The sequence below is a fragment of the Anastrepha ludens genome, chromosome 6 (genome assembly GCF_028408465.1).
Source record: "Anastrepha ludens isolate Willacy chromosome 6, idAnaLude1.1, whole genome shotgun sequence".
NCBI classification, from domain to species: Eukaryota; Metazoa; Arthropoda; class Insecta; order Diptera; family Tephritidae; genus Anastrepha; species Anastrepha ludens.
Window position 1 is genome coordinate 7,095,020 of NC_071502.1, and position 18,929 is coordinate 7,113,948.

The following is an 18,929-nucleotide window of genomic DNA, read 5'->3' on the forward strand; positions in this document are numbered from 1 at the left end:
ATCATATTTTGGCACTACAGCCTTTGTGAGCTTCGGCAGCAGGAAGTAGGCACAAGAGACCTTCACACATCTCGATCGCTTGCGACTTTTTTCTAATTTCTTATCCCGAGTTTATTGATGTCCTCCGCTAGTTCGTTGGCCCATCTTGTTCTCGGCCTTCCTCTTGTTTTGTGTTGAACGCTCTGGCTTCTACAATTTTCTTATGCACCTTCGTACCGTCCATTCTTGTTATACATATGACCCAGCCGTCTTAACCGGGGCGCTTTGATAAAACGTATAACATTTTCGCCATTTATAAGCTGATCTACCTCGTCGTTCCACTTTATACGTCACCCGCGGTGATCGTAAATTGCTTCAAAAAATTTTCCTACCTACGTATTATACAACTCTCCACTATATAGCACTCTTTCCATGGAACTGCCAAAAAGGTATTATCTCACGGGGCTGATTAACTCAAATGCTCCAAGTTATTGTTGACGGCTACGAAGCTCCGCGCGTTTTAGATCATTATGAATGTCATGCAAGCAGATTCTCTTCCAGTGATTAGCTGATTTCAGTATAAAATCCACAATATTTTTTCCGCTTAAAATTTTGAAGGCTTCAGGAACATAACGTGGCCATTGGAACAAGATGTAATCAACACCTTGATAGTAATAGTCCCAACATTTATTTTTATAAATTCTACTGACTTCATACTACTTATTAGAACCACATCCGTCTTGTGCTCTGCTAATTCCAGGTTCATGGACGTTAACCAAGCCTTGATCCACTATAATCACCGCAATATCACCGCGAATCCAATGACTTTGGTTCTAGGAACCATATCTTTTATCAGCAAATGCCTCCGCATCATCTGCAGAATATTCTGGCCAAACACCATCAGTAACGACGCACTGTGGAGATCTACGAATGAGGAAACCATCCTTAGGCAAATCAAACGCAGAAAGTGGCGATGGATAGGTCACACATTGAGAAATCCACCAGATAGCATGGGCTGGAACCCGCAAGGGAGCAGAGATCGCGGTCGACCAAAAAACACTTGGAGAAGGTCGATATTGCGCAAACTAGCAGAGGCCGACATCTCATGGGACGGTGCAAAAACAACAGCTCAAACCGTGTACGAAGGAAGAGTCCGCGTGTATTTTCTTGCCGGACAGAAAGTTGGAGTCCTGCGGGTCTACCCTGTAATGCGATGCGAATGGTGATTGCAAAGCGAAAAGAAATTTAGTATTTTATATAGCAAATTCCACAATTGTATTGCTGTAATGATTTTTTTCAGTTTGTTCTACTCTATAAAGTTTAATTATTTTTTTATTGACAATGCTTGTAGATATTAACTGTCATTTTTCGTCAAAGTTGCCATCGAAAATTCCCTTAATCCGCACCTTTTCACAATGCAAATAGCCCTTTAGAGTATCCGAAATTTCTGTTTTCGGAATTGGGTTTTAATATTTCAACTCGTAGCTTTGTCAAGCAAGCAATGGGTGAAGCACTTTGCACCATTTCGTTTGGTGCTAGTTGTCATTCCTGATAAAACTGAAATTCCTTTGAATAACCAAAGAAATTAATATTTTAAACCATTTAGAAAAAAGCAGGCTATTGCAAGTAGGTATGGCTGAGTTTGAATTTTCCATGTGTCAAGTACAACAAGTACACTTATACTCTCAAGTGTGCCTATACACACACACATACACAAAGTTTTTTTATATTTTTATTTGAGTTGTTTTTTCACATATGAACGTTGGATTCTCATCAGCTTAGGCGGGTAAACAGACCTGCAATTGTGAGGCTTAGTCATCGAAGTCGCGCAAGGTGCCGAATAAACATCAGTCGTCAAATGCCAATAGCTGCCCACAAATGCCTATCGCATTTCGAGGTGAAGAGCAGCAAGCGGTTAAAGCTGGGCTGAGGACGAGCTGCCAACGTCACCAGCATCATTTGCACCCCAAAACCTGTTCAAGTGTGTAAATAAAGTTCATGCACGTAAACCATACTTGTGTACATATATTGATATGGTTAGATAGGTATATTTGAGTGCGTGTGTGTGCGTATGAAGACGAATGCATAAATAAATAATTTGTTGATATGTCAAGGCGTTTACGAGCCGCTAATGAAACCACCAGTTATCAGCCCTATGATGGAGGAATTTGCACTAAAATGCTGGCGGTTATTCAACAACGAATAAATAAATGAATGAACGAACTTGCATGAAGCAAGTATGTGACTGAATGAAAACGATCATATTTCGTAGTTCACATGCTCGTGATAAATGCTGCCAGACACCGACGGCAAGCTTGAGCCATTTCAGCGCGAATTCAATTTGGTGACAACCGGCGTGCGAGCTGGTAGGAATAGTAGGAAAGAAGTTCTGTTGGTGAATGGAAGTGCCGTCAAGCAGAGAAGTGAAAATATTATTAAAGTTCGAAAATTAGCTAGAAACATATGCAAGATTTGTAAATTTTCAACAAAATGGTAATTGTGCTTAGTATATTGAACAAAAGTAAAGAAAAACAACAAAAAAATATATTTTCAATAAAAATTCCTTTGCTAATAAATATTTGAAATTTTCATCACAAGGCAAGAGTGCAGTTTCTTTGGTGCAGTGTTTTGCTTTTAAGTCTCGCTTTGGCGCAAGATTTCGAGCCTGAACCGTTAGAACCCGAAATAGTAACAACGAGTGCACCACAAACTACCACCGAGCTGCCCATAACAACCACTGAGTTCACCACAGATGCGCCAACAATTATTACCACGACAACAGAGAATCCTGCGCCCGCTACAACAACTACGACAACAGAGCAACCAACAACAACTGCCGAAACACTTACGACTACAACCACTCCTGCCACTACAACGACGACAACAGAGCAGCCAACAACAACAACAACAAGAGTGCCAACTACTATTCTCCCTACAACGACTACAGAGCAGCCAACAACAACAACAGAAAGACTTACTACTACTACTACTGCCACCACTACGACTACCGCACAACCAACAACCACAGCAAGTCCTACGACCACTACTACTACAACAACAACAGAGCAGCCAGCATCATCAACGACAACAACACCAAAAACAACCACTACCACTGCATTACCGCAAACAACTACTAAGCGCTGGCCCGATTTTCCCATATTTCCAACAACAACTAGTACCACTGCAAGACCAATAACTACTGCGAGACCAATAGCTCCTGCAAGACCAACAACTACAATAAAACATCCAGGTTATCCATCATATCGACCGGTAAATCCTTGGAAACCATATGTGCCTCCGTATCGACCGCAAAAACCAAATCCCCCTCAGGAGCCACAACAAAATCGCTGCTACTATAGATCGCATCGCGGGTCGCCATATTTACAGTGGATGTGCGGCAGTAAGTAAATGACTATACTAACATATGAGCAATTCTATGTCGAGATCTTCTGCCATAATATTTTGAACATGGCGCGACATTTTTCTGAAAATTGGTTCATTTGTTGACTTGAGTATAAAAAGAAGTTAATTGAAAATATTTGAGAAAAAAACAATTATAACTTCGAGATTTACTCAATGTTCAAAATTTCGGTACATAGTTTTTTAAAGTCAAATTGTTTCGGTTTTCGGATAAAATATAATTTTATGGAAAATTTTATTTTTTGCTCAAAATTTAAAAAAAAAATTTGAAAAACTCCACAGGCAAAATTTTTTCTCTTTGCCAAAAAAAGTCGGTACTTAGTTTTTTAGTTTTACAAAAGTTTTAGGTTAAAATATAATTAAACAACAATTTTTTTTTTTTTTGGAAAACTAAATCTTTTTTTGGAAAACTAATTTTTTTGCTCAAAATTTTTGGAAAAAAAATTGTTTTTGTAATTTTTGAAAATTATTATTATCAATCTGTGAAGACAAATTTTTTTAATTTTCCCGACAAAGAAATTTTTTTGGGAAGAAATTTAATTTTTTAATCCAAATTTTAAAAAAAGTTGTAATTTTAGAAAAAATCCAGAGACAGATTTTTTCTTTTTCCTTCTTGACAAAATTTCGGTGAGTAGTGTTTTAAAGTCAAATTGTTTCGGTTTTAAGGTAAAAAATAATTTTATAAAAAATTTTATTAGAAAATTTTATTTTTTGTTCAAAATTTAAAAAAAATTTAAAAACTCCATAGACATATGTTTTCCCCCCAAAAAAAGTCGGTACTTAGTCTTTTAGTTTTACAAAAAATTTATAATAAAATATAGTTAAAAAAAATTTTTTTTTAGAAAACTAAATTTTTTGCTCAAAATTTTTAGAAAAAAAAAATTGTTTTTGAAATTTTTGAAAATTATTATTATTAATCTGTGAAGACAAAATTTTTTCTTTTTCCCGGCAAAACAAATTTTTTTGGGAAAAAATTTAATTTTATACTCGAAATTTAAAAAGAAAAATATTGTAGCTTTTGTAATTTTCAAAAAACTCCACACACAGATTTTTTCTTTTTCCTTCTTGACAAAATTTCAGTAAAAATTCTTCTGTTTCAAGATAAAATATAATGTTATGGAAAATTTTATTAGAAAATTTTATTTTTTGTTCAAAATTTAAAAAAGTTGAACAACTCCATAGACAGATTTTTTTCTTTTTCCCAAAAAAAGTAGGTACTTAGTTTTTTAGTTTTACATAAGTTTTAGGATAAAATATAATTAAAAACAATCTTTTTTTGGAAAACTAAATTTTTTGCTCAAAATTTTTAGAAAAACAAATTATTTTTGAAATTTTTGAAAATTATTATTATTAACCTGTGGAGACAAAATTTTTTCTTTTTCCCGGCAAAAAAAATTTTTTTGGGAAAAAATTTAATTTTTTTCTCAAAATTAAAAAAACAAAAAGTAATTTTTGAAAAACTCCACAAACAGATCTTTTTTCCTTCTTGACATAATTTCGGTGAATAGTTTTTTAAAGTCAAAATTTTTCTGTTTTGAGATAAAATATAATTTTATGGAAAATTTTATTGGAAAACTTCATTTTTTGTTCAAAATTTAAAAAAAATTTGAAAAACTCCAAGACAAAATTTTTTCCTTTTGCCAAAAAAAGTCGGTACTTAGTTTTTTAGTTTTACAAAAGTTTTAGGAAAAAATATAATTAAAAAAAAATTTTTTTTTTGGAAAAATAAATTTTTGGCTCAAAATTTTTCGAAAAAGATTGGTTTAATTTTTTTTTGTTTAATTATTATTATTAATTTATGGAGCCAAATTTTTTTCTTTTTCCCAAAAAAATTCGGTACGTAGTTGTTTAAAGTCAAATTGGTTCGATTTTAGAATAAAATATAATTAAAACAGTTTTTTTTGGGAAAACTAATTTTTTTGCTCGTTTGCTTGTTTCGGTTTTAGGATAAATATAATTTAAACAAAATTTGTTTGTGGAAAGCTAAATATTTTGCTCAAAATTTTTAGAAAAATATTGTTTTTTGTAATTTTTGAGAAACACCACAGACAATTTTTTTTCCTTTTTCCCAATAAAATTAGATACGTATTTTTTTAAATAAATTTTTTTTCGGTTTTAGGATAAAATATACTTAAAACAAAACTTTTATATTTGTGTTCAAAATTTTTAGAAAAAGAATTGTTTTTGTAAATTTTGAAAAACTTCACAAACATATTTTTTCTTTCCCCGAAAAGTTTCTTATATTCCTTTTTTACCAAAAGTTCTTAAAAAAACAAAATTTTTCTAAACTATATTTTATCTAAGTACTTAAAAAATGTATGATAAAGAACCGAAGATATTTGAATTTCAAGAACTCGATACCGAAATTTTCTGTATTGAACAAATCTCAAAATTAATAAGTTTTTTTCAAGTTTTTTTTCACTTTACTTCAAGTCGGCAAATAAACCAGTTTTCAGAAAAATTTGAGAACATGTCCAATATCACCATGATTCAATCATTAATGGTTTGCTCACTTGTAATATTAGAATTTTGACACGCCCTCACAAAAGGTTGCATTTATGAAAGCTGCAGGAAGTGAAATTAAATCTCTTTTGGTGAAAATGGTAGCTAAAAAGAATTTTTTTCTCAAGTGAAAACTAATGGCTTAACTTAATTCAAGAAATATATTTAATTTTTAAATTTAAAACAGATCACGAAGTTGTAAATTTCTCCATTATGAAGCTTTCATGTTACCGAAGTATCATAAAATAGGGTCATATTGAATTATTTCATAGAAGAAAAAGAAACGAAATTTTCATTTAATTTTTTCCTACAAATTTTACTTTCCTCCACTTTCACTCGAAATTTCTAGAGTTAGCAATGCAGTGTCTTTACAGTATAAAAAACAGTCCAAAATCGACCCCTGGCTCCCGGACTATGTATAATTATGAATTAGGCTCCTAAATTTTTAGAGGCAAACCAATGCAAATTCTGAGACGCTTACCACAATGTGTTTCTATTTTGGCGTAAACCTTTCATTCCCACATTTTCCACTCTTATTTTTTAGATTGCATTGAGCCGATAAAAAAAGCTTCAAAATTCGATCGCTAGGAATTTGCTTTGAAAGTCTCATTTTGCTGAGATTTTATTTAGGCCGCCGATTCAATTAGTACCAACATTGGCAATAATCCGTTGAAGTGAAGCTAAAATCTTCAAAAACCAAAAAAACATTACTACAGAAACAAATCTCTTTTCAGTGAAATATATCTTTTTTGAAGATTTTAATACGAAGAAATTGTACTTTATTTTTGCAAACACTTTTCTTTAACATTACCCGACCTGGTCGTTTTGGCATCCATTGCTCTCATTTTTGCTCGCTACTTTTATTTCGTATACTTACCATTTCCAGGAAAAAAAATTCGAAATCTTTCTTGGATTACAAATTTAAATTAAATGGGGACTACACCGTGCGACAAAAGTTGTTTAACATTTTTGTTATCGTCAGGAGAAATATAGATTTTGTTTGGTATCCACTGCGTATACTTTATTTCTTATGAGGATAAGTTCAACTATTATCTTTACTTTTTTACAAAACAGCAGGGAAAAAGGTTTAAAAATAAGCAATAATTTATTTTTAGTAGCTGGATATATGTATCTCCTTTCGTTTGATATTCGTACTAATATCATGGAGTAAGTATGAGTATTTAAAGCCATTTTTTTTTTTGAAAAATTGAGTTATTTGAAACATTCAAGCCATTGAAAAAATTTAATTGATGGGAGTATGAAAAGCATATGCACATGAAATTTTAGAGCCTCAATATAATTACCTTCTGGGTATGTCTCGAATTTGGTACAGTCACTCCCGATGTTTTTAATCACAGCTGTACATATACTAACACCAGTCTTTGCCATAATAGCAGCGCAACATATTGTAAAGTTTTAACTACACATAGAATTTTTTTTTTTAATTACAATTTTTATTTTTGTTTTCAAAATGTAGCTCCTTATAAATACTACAACAAACCATATGACTTAAGGTTTTGAACTTGTTTTTAAATTAAAAAAAATTCACAAATTTCCTTCAAGATTTCAAGCTTTTTAGTAAAACTTTTGGAAAAATTCTGTATATGCAGTTTTGTAGCCTATTAAATGAAATAATACTTAGTAATCTCAAAATACTACGGGACAGATGGATATGGTACTCTTAACGGATGTCTATGCCAACTTGAATGTAGCGGGGCAGTAGTATTGGAATTTGTAGTGACAGTCAAGCTGCACTAAGAGCCCTTACTAACCCACGCTGCTCTTCGAAGTTAGTCGGCGAATGTAAGACAAAACTTAACAGTGTTGCAACACACAACAAAGTTTATCTTATTTGGGTGCCTTGGCATTGTGGTATTATGAGGATCGTGTTTGCTGCTAGCTAATCAAGGCGCTGCTAGCATACCTCTAGACCCTGAACCTTTTCTAGGTACCAATTCTGCATCGATTCAGTTATGGTTTGACGTCTACATGACGTCTATCCATAGAAGACGTTGGTCTGAGTTGGGCTCCTGCAGAGTAGCCAAGTGCTTTGTGAAAGAACCAAACAGAAAAAAAGCGATTTTTCTCCTGAAACTTAATAGAAAGACTTGAGAGTACTGGTGGGTGTAATAACAGGGCACTACGCCTGTGGTCAGCATATGGCTATCATGGGAATCGTTGACGACCCAATATGCCTATCCTGCTGTGAGAATGAGGACACTGCAAAGCATTGTCTCTGTAGCTGTCCCGCGTTTTCTAAAATCAGACTTAGGCTATTGGGGTGCGATGTCCAGAGTATGGACAAAGTTCAAACCATATGACAGAGTTCATACTATGGACAAAGTTCATACTCTTCCTCTTCCGGACCTCTTAAGTTTCAACAACGAATCCAAAAGATTCACGGAAGAGTGACATCCAACCAATTTCTGACCATCCATTCTTTAAATTGTAATCTATCCGGGTGTAGTACAATGGTCTTCCTGACTGAGTGCTTGGACTTCTCCGCCCCCACAAATCTAATCTAATTTAAAAAAATCTCAAAATACCGACGGTACAAGGGGAAATAGAAAGATACGACAAAAATATGCTAACAAACTATCAATTCAACCCAACAATCTGGGCAGAGATATTTTTCAGCACAACATCTTTATACCACGACTCAGAAAAGTAGGCCTCTACAAAATAAAAATAAAACAGATTGCAATAAATTTAGACTACAAAAAGTTTGTTATAAAGAAGTTGCACGAAATTTGCGTTGATTTTTTTAAATACTTTTTTGGTGTTTGCTAGCGAATGATCGAAATGGAACCACTTCTTTATACCAAAATTTGTTTGATATAAATTGAAAGCTTGTTTTTTTGTTTGTTTAGTCAAAATTTTATGCAATCTGCATTTTATCATATCAAAATGGGCTGTGAAACTGTGCACTCGAAATTTTTTTCTTTAATTAAAAAAAAAATATTTCAATAAGTTTCCTTAAAAAACAAAAAACAAAATTTTGGTATAAAGGAGTGGCTGGATGTACGCGTTGATTTTTGAAATTAATTTTTTTTGCTGGCGATTGATCGAAAAATTTTGTATGCAGAAAAATTACAAAAAAAATTGTCAGAAAGCAAAGTGACTTCTTTATACTAAAATTTGTTTCTTTTTTATGCTTACTCCAAATTTATTGCTTTAAAATTTTAAATTAAAAAAAAAATGTCAATACATTTTTTTAATTTTTTTTTGGTATGAAGCCACTTCGATATACGCGTTGATTTTTTAACTAATTTTTGATGGAATGATGGAAAATTTTTTATATGCATAAAAATTACAAAAAATTGTAGGAGTCAACGTGACTTTTGAGCCACTTCTTGATACTAAAATTTGTCTTGTTTTTTTATATTAACTCCAAATTTATTGTTTTAAAATTTTTAATTTAAAAAAAAAAAACATTTTAATAAAATTTCTTTAAAAACAAAAAACAAAGTTTTGTTATAAAGAAGTTTGAAAAAAGTTTTTTTTTTGCTGGCGAATGTTCGAAATTTTATTATATTGCTACTTCTTTATACCAAAATTTGTTTTTCTTAAGTTTCCTCCAAATTTTTTGCTTTAAAATTTTTAATTAAAAAAAAGGATTTCAATAAATTAAAAAAAAGATTTTTTTTGTTATGAAGAAGTCGCTCGATATACGCGTTGATTTTTGAACTAAATTTTTTTTTGCTGGCGAATGATTGAACATTTTTGTATTTAAAAAAATTTAAAAAAAATTTTAGGAATCAACGTGACATTTGAGCCGCTTCTTGATACTAAAATCATTTTTTTTTTATATTTACTCCAAATTTATTGTTTATTATTTTAAAATTTTTAATGTAAAAAGATATTTCAATAAATTTTCTTGCAAAACAATAAAGAAAGTTTTGTTATAAATAAGTTTGAAATTTTTTTTTTTTTGCTGGCGAATGTTGGACATGTTTTTATATTGAGAAAAATTACGAAAAAAATTCTCAGAAATCCACGTAACTTTTGAGCCACTTCTTTATACCAAAATTGTTTTTTTTTATGTTTACTCCAAATTTATTGTTGTACAATGTTTAATTAAAAATAAAAGGATTTTCTTGAAAAACAAAAAACAAAGTTTTGGTGTAAAGAAGTGGCTCGAGATACGCGTTCATTTTTGAAATAAATTTTTTTTCTAGCGAATGGTGAAATTTTCTACAGGCAGAAAAATTACAAAAAAATTCTCAGAAATTAACGTGACTTTCCAGCCACTTCTTTATATTAAAATTTGTTTTGTTTTTTTATATTAACTCCAAATTTATTGTTTTAAAATTTTTAATTTAAAAAAAACAGGATTTTAATAAAAATTTTTTAAAAACAAAAAACAAAGTTTTGGTATAAAGAAGTGGTTAGATATTCACGTTGATTTTAGAAATAATTTTTTTTTTTGCTGGCGAATGGTCGAAAATTTTTTATATGCAGAAAAATTACAAAAAAAATTGTCAGAAATCAAAATGACTTTTAAGCCACTTCTTTTTGCCAAAATATGTTTTTTCTATATTTACTCCAAATTTATTGCTTTAATTTTTAATTAAAAAAAGATTTCAATAAATTAAAAAATTTTTTTTTTTTGTCCCAAGAAGTGGCTTGCGTTGATTTTTTAAATACATTTTTTTTGCCAGCGAATTATTGAAATTTATTTCAAATGCAGTAAAATTACAAAAAAAATTGTCAGACTTGTGACTTGTGAGCCACTTTTGATACTAAAATCTGATTTTTTGTATGTTTACTCCAAATTTATTGTAATCTGTAATTTATTATATCAAAATTCAATGGGCTATGAAACTGCACACGCGAAATTTTTGATAAAATTTTTAAAATTTTTTTTTTTAATTTTGTGTCAAGTTTTTAACTTCGAATTATATGGCTTTTGTTGAGATACTCGTATAAACCATATTTGTATAAAAAAATAAAAAAATAAAATAAATAAATAGTAATAGCTTTGCAATATGTCACGCTGCTATTATTGCGAACACAAGTGTACATGCAAATAGTCATGTAAAAGTTTAAAGACCTACATAAATGCAAAAGTCACGCATGCACATAACAATTTATTGATTAAATGCAATGAATTCTACTGAAAATCCTTGCCGTGGGGAATTCCTTATATTTGGGGGAGAAAAAACAAGCAATTCCATGAATAGATTGGGCTACAGTAATTTTGTTTTTCATTGTTATCAGTGCCTTCACTCGAGTTGCGCACAGTTATCACGTACATATTTGTATAAAAAATTAACGCTTTTCTATAGCACTGTTGTTGGGATGAGCGATTTCTTAGTAACTCTGTAGGGCAATAAGCGATTTACGTCCACAAATCACTTTACTTTAAATGCAATGATTTGATCGCTCCTTTGTTTTTGTGACTTTATTTTATTTTTAAAGATTTTTAAAAAGCTGCTCGCTGCTATGCGAAACTTATTTTCATTAATACATCTGATTTTTTTCACTACAGAATGGCAATACCAATACCCAGTGCGTTGCTACCGCTGCTGCCTCTACACCGATGTCAGCTACGCCAGTTGCAACGAAGTGCATCGCTCCCACTGCCCAGGTCAGCAGAATTACAAAACCTACAGCAATTATTGGTTGTATTTCTAATGGAACCACATAACTACATATATTTGAAGTATGTGCATGTATTCGTTCATATGTATGTATATTTGTAGTTGTAGTTGTAGTAATGATTGTAAAATGAGATGAATAGTAGTGCGCATTTTTTTACTAATTATTTTATATTTGTTGCGCAATTTTCATCATTTAGTATTGTTCGCTTGCCTGTTTGTAAATAATTTTCGAAATAAATGCAATTCGTTGCTGAATAAAAAACACTTTAATAAATATTGAATATCTACATATTAAACAATTACCAGTTGTTGCGCAAACATTTCGAATTTCATTACTAATGGCAATGTCACAAGCAATTAGCTTCATTAGCTGCATAACTCGGTACGTATGTATGTATGTAGGCACGGTAGGTACTAATTCAAATTATAGAAATTGCCCAAGTGCAGGAAACAATCCTTTGTGTGCTGCTGGCATTGACAAAAATCGGGGAAGGGCGGTGCCAGCACCTCGTACATAATCTTTAGTAGATCAATGAATTTGTTCAATGCCTTCGAGTAATCGCCTGCATCGTAGAGACGCTTGGCGGTGCGTGTCATCAATTCGGTATCCTAAATGTACAATTCATCAACGCAATTATGACACATTACGCAAAACAAAAAACAAAAAACATTATCTATGCGCACCTGCATCACTTTGAGCCCCTTCAAAATGTTTGTGCTCTCACCGCAAGTCACGCATTTGATCATGAAATCATTGCAGGTGGCCGGCACTTCGATAATTGCTCTACACTGTTTCGGTCCATCGCAGCGAAAACGTATGACATCGGTTGGCAGCTGTTCAAAGGTGGGCCAATTCTCCAAACAGGGATCACAAGTGCAATCGAACCAGTAGAGGTCTTTAAGTTGTGCTTGGCGCTTCTCGCGTCCTTCTTGCGTATAAATGGGTCCATAATTCTCGGCAATCTGTAGACCAGCTTCGATGGGCCGTATGGTATTCACATGTATCGTGGTGCCACGATAGTATCTGCATATGAAAATGTGAAAATACAAATAAGGGGAATTCATTCTAGCATTTAACAGACTGCCGGCTACCCACCGCACCACACCCGGGTCGCATGAGTGATTGAAGAGCGCCAAAGTTGGATAGAGTCCTCCGCCAATGAAGACCGTCTTCTCGTTGCCATCTGCCTTCTTGGCATGCAATTCGGCCACTTCGTGCGTATTGAATTGTATGAACTGCAGAGTACGCAAAATTATGCCGCCAATGGTGTTCAAATCTTCAGCTTTAGGTGTCGCACCAAAGTAGCCAGCTTCTGCAAGGCATTTAGTTAGAAAGCGCGCCATGAGTGTGTGCTGGAAAAAGTTCGATGGCAGGCGTGTTTTTTCATGGCGTTCCAAATGTGATACGCGTCTATAGTCGTCGCTGGGTAGTCTGTAGGAAAAAAATTGGAAAAACTCAGCTTTGTTTAAACGTGATTTTTTTTTAATTCTCTGGTAAAAATTGCCGTCATATGTTAAAATTAGATAAGCAGGTAGGTGGTTCCTAAATATTATCTTTACATAATTTTTCCTAAGTGTGTAATTGAAATTTATGTTATAGGGCTCTTAATTTACAATAAAAGTAGATCAATAAAGCAAATAAGGCAGCACCCGATAACTTTTCCAACAGATCAACTCAAATTTATTTTGGAACTTTTCACCAGAATGGATTTGTTTTAACAGATTTTAATCTTCTTTTAAGTGTTCTGTAAACTCAAAGCAATCTTGATTATAATTATATTTTGTTCTCAAAATACATTTAATTTTAGCTATTTTCATCTACGACTTTTTCTGTGTCCAAGTATCTGAAGCTGGTAGCACGCCACGCAGTACAGAGACAAAGCAGGTGTCTAGCAGACTCTTCCTTCTCCTAATTCTTGCAGCTTCTGCAATAGGCGAAATGAGGTATTATATATTCAATCTTTGAGCATGTCCACCTAGGAGCCAGTGGCTTGTGATCAAAGCAACTAACCTAGAGACGTTTTTTCTTCACCGATTAAGTTGCGCCTTTGAGCGCCTGTCGTCCCAAGCTGTCCAAATTCTTTTTGTAGATATACCCGCCAGACTATCAACCAAATCGCGTGTTGGCTGAAGTGACAATGAAATGCAGCACGCAGTTTGTAGGTTAAGAGCGGTATACCTACATTCTACATACCAAGAGGGGGGAGAGTGTTAGTGCCCTCTCTCACTAATTTGCCTGCCTTACAATTCCCTGGTATGTCACCAGGTCCTGGCACCCATATGAGATGTATGTGGAAATATTACGCCATAATATTAATAATGGAATTAGTGGCAACCCCACAAAGAACTTTAATTGCCGCTTAGCTATCAGAAGAAATTCAGGGTGCGCCATGTTTTATGTCGGTATGAAAACATTGAATAACTTTAAAAAAAAAACTGATTTATATAAGTGAAGTATTTTTATTTGGTTTGGTTATTTACAATTTATTAAAACTATTTTTTGAATAAAATATCAATCAAGTGGCCACGTTTATTAGCAATCACAAACTGCGATCATTTCTCTGCGTTTGTCGCCTTGTCAAGAATTTCGGGTTTTATAGCGTCGCTTTCGGTTGTTTCGTTGTAAAGCGATCCATGATTGAAATTGTACTGAATTGACGCATCGAAAACATGTATGTTGAAGTCGATCGGTTGGTAAATGACAAAGTTATTCAGCGTTTACATACTGACATAAAAGATGGCGTACCCTGTACAGATTTCTCCAAGGGTAGTCACATTTTCGCCTAACCAGAAATGCCTCATTAATGGAAAGAGTTTCAGCCTAAAACACACTACGCTGATTAGGAAGTCGACCTGAAATGCCTACTTTTGGCTTCTTACAATAAACGCCAAAGCCAACTTTAGCGCCAGGCTTTGAGCCATCAGTAAAAATCCATAAGCAGTGTTTCCGACCAAGTAAATCGTTTTTTCTAAAAATAAAAAAAACACTTACCGTTCGGAGTCGGCTTCTGGAATTCTAGTTCTATATAACCTATTAAAATATGGTTCATGGCCGAGTGTCCAACACCTTAATCGCGCCACTGATTAGTTGTGACAAGCCAAGCAACAGTATTACCTGCATTCTGTTTAGGGGACGCAAGAAGAAAAGAGTATTCAAAGCATCAGAAGGTGTGATTCTAAGAACGCCCTCGAACTTTCCGAAACTTGTTTCTATTTGTAGTCTTTCCGACAGCCATCCACCAGATTACAATCCCGTAAAGGAGGATAGGTCTGATAGCAGTAAGTGAATGTTCTTCGGAGATGGACCCCATCTGTGTTCTATGGCTTTTTTGTACGAGAATAGAGCTACAGTAGCTTTCTTCACATTGTCCTCTACATTCATGTTTCAAATCAGTTTCTTGCCGAGAATTACACTTAAATATTTGGCGCTATCTCCTACGTCTAGCCGTATATCATTTAATGATGGCTTCATGAATTAAATTGTGGAATTCTATATTTCCTTGAGAACAGCACTAATTCTGTTTATAGCTACGAGTAAATCCACTTGGCAGTTCTTATGATGATTAAGTCAGGAAATTTTTTTTTTATTAAAAAATTTTTGTTTTATACATTTTTTTTTTATTAAAATAATTTTTTTTTATGAAAATAACTTTTTTTATTAATATTACATTTTTTTTTATTAAAATCATTTTCTACATTCTAAGTTTTAGTAATACATATCTAAATACGCAAGCCGTAACGACTATAAATATATTCTTGGACAGCCAGGCGGCCATTAAATCAATGAATGAGGATATACTAGGATCAAAGGTTGCACAGGAATGCCGGGCAGCACTAAATGATATTAGTGACGTATTCAAGGTCAGCCTTATTTGGGTTCCGGGACATAGAGATATTGAGGGAAACTGTAAAGCCGATGACCTAGCCAGGAAAGATACTGTTCTTCAACTGATCAGCGACAAAAGTATCATTGAGATACCTATGGCAAATAAACTCATAATCAAAAACAACATTACCCAAGATGCCAATAGGTCATGGGAAGATGCAGGCTCACGCGTAACAGCTAAGCTACTATGGCCGCAAATAAACAAGAAAAAGAAACAAAAAAATTGCTTAGCATCTCAAGAAATGATAACTCGAAGGTCGTGGCTTGTGCCACCGGTCATTGGCTATTTGGCAGGCATTCCTTGAGTCTATGAGTTTTCTCCCACGAATATTGTAAAAGTTGAAGAGCTGAAGAAGAGGAAGAAACAGTAGAGCACTTCCTTTGCAATTCCTTCCTTAGCTGAAATCAGACAGGTTGTCTAGGTAAACACTTTTTCAATTCTCTTACAGAACCGTCTGGCGTGGGGATTAGACCAATCCCGCGCTTTCTAAGTGCCACAAAATGGTTTCATGTTCAACTGCCAAACAACAGCATTGGAAACCTCAAACAAAAATGACGTTGAAACACAGTTTGGCAATGGTAATATACAATGAGGCATCAAGCACATAAAATGTAAGCCTAATAACCAAGAAATTTGCCTTATTATCTTTACTTTACTCCGCTTTACTTGAACCAACTTAAAAATATGACGGCAAATTAAGAGAGAAATATATGCATATGCATGTGTGAGTGTAAAAATGTATGCCAGTACTTACTTGAGTATTTCAGCGATGGTTAACTCTTTCTCGATATCTTGTTTAATGTTTAAGAAATAATCCAAAGATTTATTAGCAAGAACGCGCAGAGCCATATGACAGTTAATTGATGCGCCCGAACACCAAATTGTAGGCAAAATTCCGCACTCATATCTGTGATAAGTGGAACTGGCTTTGGATTGACACTCTTCGGAACAGTAGAGCACATCAGCGCACTTGGGACAAGCTACTGGTACTGCGGTTCTGAGAAGTAAAAGAATGTTTATTTACTGTGTACTGAAAATTAATTGAATTAAAAATACAAAATAAGAGAAAAAAATATGTTTATTGAAATAGCTATAATGTAATATGTAAAGGTGTGTTTTTTAAATAAAAAAAAATAAAAATTATAAATTCCAATAAAACAAAATATTTCTTAAGGGGTTAAAAATATGGATTTTTTTTTAATAATAATATAATAATAATTAATAATAGTATAATATCTTTAAAATATTATGTGAAAATTTGAGGTGAAACCGACAAATACTTTTCGAGTTATTCAACACTTAACGAAGGGCACCCGGGCGCTGAGGAGCGTTCGTATGCTGAAAAAATGGAAATCGATATTTTGGAAGCTGCTATGACGGCTGAGGATCTATTATATGGCCAAGGAGTAGATACACAGTGTAAGTAATTAAATAATAATAAATAATTCGTATAACTCAACATAAATCGATGGCAAAACTTTAAGTGCATTTTTCTCAAAACTATGTTTTTTGAACTGGTGATCACTGTAACTTAAAAACCGCTCGTTAGATTTCAATGAAATTTATACTGGTTTTGAAAGTCATAAAAAACGAGTGGCTGATAGAAGGATATTTTTTAAAAAATTTCGATTTTTTTTAACAATTAATTGTAGGTTTTTTCTCGAAAATCTGAAAAATATTTCCTCAGCCGGTCATATTGTTAATTTTGAAAAAAAAAGAAAAAGCTTCGATCAGGCACAATATTATCTATTAATAAAACTAATTTCTCTTGTCCGATTGATTTTAGATGAATCTCCAATGACTTGTGATGACCAGTGCAAGCGGCCTCTGGAGAAATGGGCTCCACAAAAACGCATTAACTTTTACAATTATTAATTTTTTTTTTTAATTTTACTAAAGTCTCGTCGAAAAATTATGTATTAATGCTATGTTTTTATTTTTGTAAAATAAATCAATTGACTAGCAAAAAAAAATCATTGAAAATCATAATTTTTTCGGGCCTCTGACTACCCCTAGCCCCTTAATCAACCAAATATTATTCCCAATTACCTTATAAAACAATTATCGCAATGCGTTTTAGCGAATTTTTCTAGCAGCACCGCCACAAATGGCTTCTCCACCAATATCTCCTCACCCACTGTAATATCGGTGGCAGCACGCGCAAATCTACCCTCCGCATAATTCTGATCGATGCGCACCGCTTCACTGAGGAACTCTTTCTCGTCGGGTATGGCCATGGTCAATTTCACCTCACCTAATTTCATTTGTCGCTCCGCCTGTTTGCTGCTTTTTGGATCCCTTTCTAGCAACTTAATCATAGTCATGCAATCCAAACACAATTTGCTGCGTTTATCCGCTGGCACTTTGGCATCATCCAATGCAGTGATGCATTTTCTGCAATCATTAAGTGAGCGATTAAATTTAATATGTACATATGTGTGTATGTATCCCGAAAACACAAGCAGCTCACTTGAAGCAATCGATTGCATACGGAAAATTCTCCTGCGCTAGATAGCAACGTGCCTGACGCTCGTAAAGCTTGTATAGCAGCTCCTTTGGATATCCCCAATCTATGGAGCGTTTGACATCAATAAGCGTCTCATCGTATTTCTCCATGTGAAAGAGTGTAGCAGAGCGATTTGCCAAGATAATCGCGCGTTCGCTTGCTAAAAAGAAAAGTGAATTCAGCTAACCAATAATGAGATGAAAAAATAATAGAGAAATACTCCTTTCACCCTTGTCTTCCGGTAGAGCCATATAACTTCTTGTATAGAAAAGCATCGCTTCAAACCAATTCTTAGCTTTGAACGCCTGATTGCCCTTCTCCTTCAATTGTGCTGCCGTGTCGGCATCTTTGCCCGCATACACCCTTCTCACTTGCAACTCGGCATCGCGTTCCCGCACGCCAGGAAATTGCTCGACAAATGTCAGCCGCTCGTAATCGTTGCGACATGCCGCAATTTTGGCCACCTGCACATCAAAAATGCTCGATTGCGAGTTTTTCAGGTTAAGATAGTAGTCGGGGAAAAAGCCGGTTTTCTCCACCAAAGACATTTTTCTTCAATTATAAGCAATATGGGTTTGACGAAGGGGGTTATTAATAAGTTACAACAATTCTTATATTTAGTATATCGATAGAAAATATTATCTTTCACTTTTTGCTATACAAAATTGAACTTTTCTTTTAGAAAACTGCAGCTGAACTGAAAATATGGAAAATCTGCCCATAGCGTGGTGTTTCAATATTTGTGGTTGAAATGTATTTTTAGATTTCTTAAGAGCATTGATATCGCTTCAAAGAGAACCCACACAGAAATACCGAAATTATGCACTCTTTGATACTTACACGAAAAATGGATTGCGGGAGCGTGAAAATGGTTTGTTTACAAACAGAAATAGCCACGAAAGAAAGACTAACTTAAAAAGCGCCAACATAATGTAGAAAATGTAATTGAAGAGGAGGAAAATGTAAGGTAAACTATTATGTTGGTTCATGGCGCCTATCTGCGTTGGTTCATTTTCAAAGGAGCACTCTTAA

General features: G+C 33.7%; 2 protein-coding genes across 2 annotated transcripts; one reads left to right on the forward strand and one right to left on the reverse strand.

The window, feature by feature from the left end:
* The first annotated feature begins 2,219 nt into the window (after positions 1-2,219).
* LOC128867376 (integumentary mucin C.1) lies at positions 2,220-11,768 on the forward strand. The gene is made up of 3 exons (XM_054108533.1): positions 2,220-2,472; positions 2,578-3,379; positions 11,393-11,768. The coding sequence occupies exons 1-3, from the start codon at positions 2,470-2,472 to the stop codon at positions 11,536-11,538; spliced, it is 951 nt and encodes a 316-aa protein (XP_053964508.1). The 5' UTR covers positions 2,220-2,469; the 3' UTR covers positions 11,539-11,768.
* On the reverse strand, positions 11,752-18,605 carry LOC128867375 (SET and MYND domain-containing protein 4). The gene is made up of 7 exons (XM_054108532.1): positions 18,127-18,605; positions 17,862-18,057; positions 17,441-17,785; positions 16,146-16,388; positions 12,601-12,936; positions 12,189-12,528; positions 11,752-12,113 (listed from the first exon to the last, which is right to left on the reverse strand). Exons 1-7 carry the CDS (start codon positions 18,443-18,445, stop codon positions 11,919-11,921), a joined length of 1,974 nt encoding a protein of 657 aa, XP_053964507.1. The 5' UTR covers positions 18,446-18,605; the 3' UTR covers positions 11,752-11,918.
* Between the last annotated feature and the right edge of the window lie 324 nt (positions 18,606-18,929).